The following is a 7,459-nucleotide window of genomic DNA, read 5'->3' on the forward strand; positions in this document are numbered from 1 at the left end:
AATTTGGCTACTCAACTCCTTGATCCCAGCTCAATTCTGGGTGGATATTGGCAAAGGTAAGAAGTTCAGAAGGCTTTTCCACCGAACCTTTTGTGTTTTGCAATATTTTAAAATATCAACATACCAGTATCAAGGATAAAGTAATTCCTTTTTACCTTTGAACTTTGCAATAGGCCCAGGTCTATTACCAAGTATCCAAAGTGTAACTATTAGCCCCAAAGAACACAGAGACTTTGCATTAAACTTTGTTTTAATGGTCTCAAAATTTGTGACAGATTTTGGTCAAGTTGTTTCCATTTAAAAAAGGTTACTGATTTTAAAAACTAATAACTTAATAACTGCCACGAAACAAATGGTCCACAAACATTCCTTTCCTTCTGAAGCTTTTACGATGCATTGTAATCATTAACCAGTCTTTTACTATTAAACTTAAATGGCCAATTGAGACAAACAGTTCTGAGACCATGCTTCCACCACTGATTAAGACTGGGGTGGCAGATGTACAGAATTTTCATTTAGCCTTCTGAGCTTTCTGGGCAGACTTTGTGACCTTGCCAGCACCAGCTGCTTTCTTGTCAACCGCCTTGATGACACCAACAGCAACGGTCTGTCTCATATCACGCACAGCAAAGCGACCTAGGTGTGAAGAAGAGAGTTAACAACCAAGAAACTTTCAAAAAAAGACACTACATCCTATGGACAATTATAAAATGAAAACATACTTTTCCATTTAAGTTTTCTATTAATACTCTCAAGGGGGGAAAGGAAGCTGTATCAATTTGCTATCTGGATCAATTTGCTATCTGGTATCAATTTGCTATCCTAAAGAGTATAGAATGGTATACAAATTTAATAATAGCTACTCCAAAACTAAGCCTGCCCTGATAATCAAACAAGTTATGACTTAAATGGCTACTTACCCAGAGGAGGATAGTCAGAGAAGCTCTCCACACACATGGGTTTGCCTGGAATCATGTCAACAATGGCAGCATCTCCAGATTTCAGGAATTTGGGACCATCTTCCAGCTTCTTACCAGAACGACGATCAATCTTCTCCTTCAGCTCAGCAAACTTGCAGGCAATATGAGCAGTGTGGCAATCCAGCACAGGGGCATAGCCAGCGCTAATTTGGCCAGGATGATTCAAAATGATAACCTATGGAATAGTTCAAAGGAGAGAGATCTACATCAAGCTGCATACAGTAAATTTAATTCCCATCTAGCTGTATGTAAGCTGAAATTGACCAAATTAGGAATTGCTGCTAAATACCTGTGCTGTGAACCCAGCAGCTTCCATTGGTGGATCATTTTTGCTGTCACCAGCAACATTACCACGACGGACATCTTTAACAGACACGTTCTTTACGTTGAAGCCAACATTGTCACCAGGCAGAGCTTCACTCAGAGCTTCATGGTGCATCTCCACAGATTTTACTTCAGTTGTAACATTAACTGGGGCAAATGTTACTACCATGCCTGGTTTCAGGACACCAGTTTCCACACGACCAACTGGAACGGTACCAATCCCTTAAAGAAAGAAATATATAAAGTTTACATTCATAGCATTACACTTATACTTCACCTACAGAGAAAGAAAGAGGAATAGAGCAGTGTCACGTGTGGGAGAGGTGAAGTGGATGCGATGGCACAGCTACGTACAGAAATAAACAGCCAGTGCCATTTACATTTTTGAAATGAAAGTTCAATTAAATTATTACCTAATATGAAAGCATTACTTTGTAGGCACTAGTCACTCCAAGAACACAATATAAAATTATTATAGTACATACCACCAATTTTGTAGACATCCTGAAGTGGCAGGCGCAGTGGCTTGTCAGTTGGACGAGTTGGTGGCAAGATAGAATCCAGAGCTTCCAGCAGTGTAGTTCCGCTAGCATTGCCATCCTTACGGGTCACTTTCCATCCCTTAAACCAGGGCATCTGCAGAAAGGGGGGAAATGCAACATGTTACTTTTCTGTGAAAGCTCTAAAAGCAGTTTTTACAGTTACTTTCTGGTGATAACTGAATATAACAGTATATTACAAGATTACTGCACAAGTTTTTAACTTCAGCATGTAGATTTTGCTAAACATGTCTTGCCAGCCAGATGGGCAGGGTACAAATACTATTTTTTATTATCATTTCCTCATTGCTGCAGAAATCAGATGAGCAACTATTAAAACCTTACATTTATTGTTCTTTCCAAATTCCAAAATTACCTTATTTGAATTGCAATCTCACAATTCTTGACACACATTATTACTTACATTAGAGCTGGGCTCCAACATGTTGTCTCCATTCCAGCCAGAAATGGGCACAAAAGCCACTGTATCAGGATTGTAACCAATTTTCTTTATGTATGTGCTGACTTCTTTGACAATTTCCTCGTATCTCTTCTGGCTGTAAGGTGGCTCGGTGGAATCCATTTTGTTAACACCAACGATGAGCTGTTTTACACCCAGTGTATATGCCAGAAGGGCATGCTCACGGGTCTGCCCGTTCTTAGAGATACCTGCTTCAAATTCACCAACACCAGCCGCAACAATCAGGACAGCACAGTCGGCCTTTAGGAAAAATATGTGATAATTAATTTTTACTGTTTCAATCATAGTACAGTACTTAGTTTTTATTATAGACAAAATGGTAAAACCATTTGCTCACCTGGGAGGTACCAGTAATCATGTTTTTGATGAAGTCTCTGTGCCCAGGGGCATCAATGATAGTGACGTAGTATTTGCTTGTTTCAAACTTCCAGAGAGAAATATCAATGGTGATACCACGTTCACGTTCTGCCTTCAGCTTGTCCAACACCCAGGCGTACTTGAAGGAGCCCTTACCCATCTAAAGGGGGAGAAAATGGCATTAATGTCTCTTGCACTAGACATACACTAGTGAACACATTAACTGAATCTGTTTCTAAAGATAACACACATCAGTGCTCTGAAATATAATATACAAGCTATGTTTAGCAAATTGCACTTGGCAGAAGAGGTGAAAGATTCCACACCTACTTTGCTTACTTAACCCACTGACATGCTAATCCGCCATTACCTAATAAATGCAATATGAACTGTTCAAACTTTTATCACCTAGTTTCTTCTGCAAGAATTTCATAGAATTTAGCAGTTCTATGGAAAGTTGTTTCAACACAAACTACCGGTAGGAATAAGACACAAGCTGCCCACACCTCAAAGGAATTAACTTCACAGGATCCTTCCAATGTAGCAAACGCTACACAAATTCAAGTTAATGTCAGCTTTACAGCAGAAAAAAATGTATCTCAGAAAGGTGTCTTTCTGCACCCAATTAAAATTGAAAGCTGACAATTGCTTCAGGAGACAAACGCACCTCAGCAGCTTCCTTCTCAAACTTCTCAATGGTCCTCTTATCAATTCCACCACATTTGTAAATCAGGTGACCGGTGGTGGTGGACTTGCCAGAGTCGACGTGTCCGATGACAACAATGTTGATGTGGGTCTTTTCCTTTCCCATTTTGGAATGTTAATAGGTGGTTCTCTTGCTCTTCAGATAAAGCACCTTGGAGGGGAGAGAGGAAGGTAAAAACAGTTTTTATAAAAAGAAAATGTAGTTAAAGCAGAACCCCCTAGTGGAGAGGAGCGTTAACAACACGAGAAGACGCCATGCGGGCTGGTCGTCCAAGGCCGGTTATCTCCTCCCTTTGATGGAAGGGATCGAGGCCGAAACTAGGCCCAAGCCAGCTGAACCCACCGCGGGAGGGCGCTTGAGAGGGGAACGGCGACCACGACGAGGCTAACCTGGCCTAGAATTCCCCTCATAAACTGTTTATGAGAGGGTTTTTTTGGGGGGAGAGAAGGGCGGCTCCCGCTCCTTTGTGTCGTAAGCCAAGCGAGCACGAGCCCGGGTTGGGCCGGGGAGGGGGGTTGAGTAAGGAAGAGCGAAGCTTGCCGAAGGTTCGCGTATTGGGGGGGGGATGGCGGGAGGGGGGGTGTCCGGCGAGGAGCGGTAGTTGAGCCACTCGTTGGCTGGCACGCGCGCCCCGCCCGCCCTCCATTTTGTGACGGCAGCAGCAGCGGCGGCCATTTTCCCCCCTCTTCCTTCTGAGCGGAAAGCGGGGGAAAGGGCCGAGAAAAGGGGCCCCTTGTAGGTAACAAGACGATGGGCCGTCGGGTGTCACGGGGCCAGAACTAAAGCAAGAGTGAAGTCGAACAGGCCGCTATGGGAAAGCGGGGTTGTTGTTTTTTTAAAAAAAATAGGGGGGACACACACCTGCCACGACCGCAGCCGGCGCCCCCATCCCGCCCCACCGGAGATGCTGCGTTTCGCCCCGAAGGGAACACGGCACGTGTCTTCGGAACCCTCCCTCCTTCACGGGCACATTGAGGAGAACGGATGCTCCTCTCTTGACTCCCCTCCCCCACCCACACGAGACACACAATCCACACACACCCCATTCCTCACACACCGGGGCATTGTTATTTTTCGAGGGGGGGACGGACGGACTCCGGGGCATGGGAACCCCTTAAGATCGCGGACAAGGCAACTGGGCATGCGCATGCACACTTCCCCACCCCCACCACCCCCCACACACCGGCTTCAAACCGCCGCTGTTCCTCTCGGCCTTGCGAGGAACGGCTCTCGGCCTTGCGAGGACCACGTGGGCATCCCTCAGTCCCCGCCCCCATCCCCAGGCCTGGGCCTATGAACGCGGCCCGCCGAAAAGCCAGCTTACCTCTGAAGCAGCGGCAAACCCGTAGCGAAAAAGGCAGAAGCCGAGAGCGGCGCCCTTTATATAGTTTGAGCCGGGAGGGCGGTGGCCTGAGGGACACGTCACGGCTCCCAGCGTTCCATTCGCTGCTTCTCGGCTCCCCCGCCCTTCGCCCTCCCGCCCCGCACGCCTCCCCTCGAGAGCTGCATCTAGGGAGAGGGGCAAAACACCCTCTATTTCACGGAAACGTAACTTTCTATTGAATCGTCCCTCTCCCCTCTCGAAGTTGCGTTTCGTGTGCGGAGGGCGTTGGGAGTTTGGAGGCACTCCCTCTTCCCGCCTGCAATGCCAGAGTTGGGTTGAGCGGGTCAGTCCAGCCTTCAGCAGCCCCAGCCCATCCCCCTCCCCCATAGTGCCTGGCTGGAGGGAGCGCCCATCCCCCGGCCGTATCCTCCTTTCACACATGCACGCCGCCGAGTCCTCCCTAGTTTCTGTCCCCACACTCCACACCCGTCTTCCCACCTCGGCGCTTCGCTTTAATTCAGCCTTGGGAGGTATGTCTTCACCCAAAAGCACATCTTTGTTTCCCTTCATTCCTTCCCTTCTTGCTCCTCACACCATAAGCCACCGTAGCTGTGCACCCGAAGCATGCATGCATCCTTCGTCCGTTCTTTACGTTATGCTCATTCATACATCTCTCAGTACCACGCCACGCAAAAAACAAACACGCTCTTTACCTATTATACGCAGTAGATTTTGCCCCTGCCCCTCCGCAGTGTCTTACCAGAAGTATAAACAATATTTCTCCATTTCTTCTGAAGTTTAATTTCCGTTTAAAGCTACTGTAACCTAAGAACTTAAATTTATTTTAAGGAATGTTTTTCATGCACATTGTAAAATTTGATTACAAAGAGCATCAGCGAGGCTTGGAAACACAGAGCATTCCCTGTCTTTTCATTGTTTATAACTGCCTTTTGCATTTATTTCATAAACGACAGGAAAATATTTTAGGGTTGCCATATTTCAAACAATGAAAAAATTGTTGAGCTTTGCTTTGTATGGCAACCCTAAATTTGAATAAATGATACAGCCCTGCCATAAACACCGATTGTCACCAATCCAACTAAAGTTAGTTATAATTAAATCTCAAATGTTTAAAAGCATAATAAGAGGCTGCTGGATCAAGCCAGTGGCCCATCTAGTGCAGCATCCTGTTCTCACAGTGGCCAACCACATGCCTGTAGGAAACCCACAAGCAGGATTCAAGCCCAAGAGCTCTTCCCATGGTTTCCAGCAACTGTACAGAAGCATTACTTCCTCCAACCGTGCAAGTGGAGCACAACCTTCATGACTAGTAGCTGTAGGCTGAAGTTACATGTGATTTATGTGCCCCGTTAAGTTTACTAAACTCTGGTGAAGTGTGCATGCACACGAAAGCTCATACCAAAATAATAACTTAGTTGGTCTTTAAGGTGCTACTGAAGGAATTTTTTTAAATGTACAATGATTACAATCCTACGGGTATCTGCTCTTACTTGGGAACAAGCCCTGGTGAATTCAATGGAATTTACTTCCCAGCGAAAAACGCATAGGACTTCTCTAGACTGAGCATAAATTGGAAGTAAGCTAACCATGGACTTGTGCAACCTGCACAAAAAAATTCAGCAGGGTCTTCTGCTGTCTTAGTTTTAATTCTATGCTATTGGCAGCATATGCAACAGAGGTAGTCGCTATTCCTTTCATAAAGATACTTCTAAGAGCCTTTTAAATGGCAAAAAGTATAAACTGAAATAACTTTTGTCCTTTATTTTGTTTCAAATAAATCACAGACAAACTACTTTTCAGATAGTGATTTGAAATACGGTAGCTCCAGACACACTGGGGTGGTGGTGGGAGAAATCCAAAAGATTTGCATTCACAGACAGAATCATCATAGTATCAGGGCTCATTCGCTGTGAGCTGCTTCACTGATGTAAGTATAAACAAAGTGGTCAGTCAGTTTGCTGATTCCCCCTTAAGGAAACCATAATCCATAAATTGTTTAGCATTCTCCAAACCATTTAAATGCTCCTTCAATCCTGAGCATGTTTACTCAAAAGTAAGTTCAACTGTAAGTTCCGCTCTATGGAATGTGTGTTGAACCTTATTTTCCTCGCACTGATCTCAGGCTACAATCCTACCTAAACACACCTACTTTAGCCCCATTTAAAACAGTCCTATTAAAAACAATGGGCTTCCAATGCATGCATTACAGATTATGCTATGTGTGGAATTTATTTCCTGGTGAACCTATTGAGAATAAGGCTGCAAGTCACATTGGGCTCAAGTACTTGGAGACTTCACTATTTTGTTTACTTTAGAGGTGACCTTCTTTAGGTTTCTCAGAGGACAACTAATCATTACTGAGTAAAAGAGGCACGCACTAATTACAGACCCGCAGTAGATAAAATTCACAGTTCCCCAGATTCTCACAAAATCTGTCCCACACTGCATACCTGGAACGGGGGTGCTGAATATTGCTTTTGGACATGTAGGCCTTCTGATTGCATCAAGTTAACTAGGCTAGAGAGGGATCCGCAACGGCATGAAGGAAAGCAGCTGCTTAACAAATACAAGGAACTTGCTCACAAGGATTTTTGTATTTGGCAATAACAGCTCATTGTTTTCTAACAGGTAAAATCTAGGCATAACGTACATACCATCTTAGTGAACACTGAAGGCGGAAATCCTAACCCCATTTACCTGGGAGTAGATTCTGTTCAACATTTTTTT

General features: G+C 44.7%; 1 protein-coding gene across 1 annotated transcript; it reads right to left on the bottom strand.

The window, feature by feature from the left end:
- Positions 1-232: 232 nt before the first annotated feature.
- EEF1A1 (eukaryotic translation elongation factor 1 alpha 1) lies at positions 233-4,798 on the bottom strand. The gene is made up of 8 exons (XM_035109612.2): positions 4,712-4,798; positions 3,349-3,537; positions 2,662-2,841; positions 2,268-2,564; positions 1,790-1,940; positions 1,270-1,526; positions 921-1,155; positions 233-636 (listed from the first exon to the last, which is right to left on the bottom strand). The coding sequence occupies exons 2-8, from the start codon at positions 3,490-3,492 to the stop codon at positions 512-514; spliced, it is 1,389 nt and encodes a 462-aa protein (XP_034965503.1). The 5' UTR covers positions 3,493-3,537; positions 4,712-4,798; the 3' UTR covers positions 233-511.
- Between the last annotated feature and the right edge of the window lie 2,661 nt (positions 4,799-7,459).

The sequence above is a fragment of the Zootoca vivipara genome, chromosome 3 (genome assembly GCF_963506605.1).
Source record: "Zootoca vivipara chromosome 3, rZooViv1.1, whole genome shotgun sequence".
Lineage (NCBI taxonomy): Eukaryota > Metazoa > Chordata > Lepidosauria > Squamata > Lacertidae > Zootoca > Zootoca vivipara.

Coding starts and splice junctions, on each gene's coding strand:
- EEF1A1 (XM_035109612.2), bottom strand. CDS start 3,492: ATGGGAAAGGAAAAGACCCACATCAACATTGTTGTCATCGGACACGTC. Junction 2,565..2,661: donor TGATTACTGGTACCTCCCAG/GTGAGCAAATGG, acceptor TTTTTCCTAAAG/GCCGACTGTGCTGTCCTGAT. Junction 1,527..1,789: donor GGATGTCTACAAAATTGGTG/GTATGTACTATA, acceptor TCTTTCTTTAAG/GGATTGGTACCGTTCCAGTT.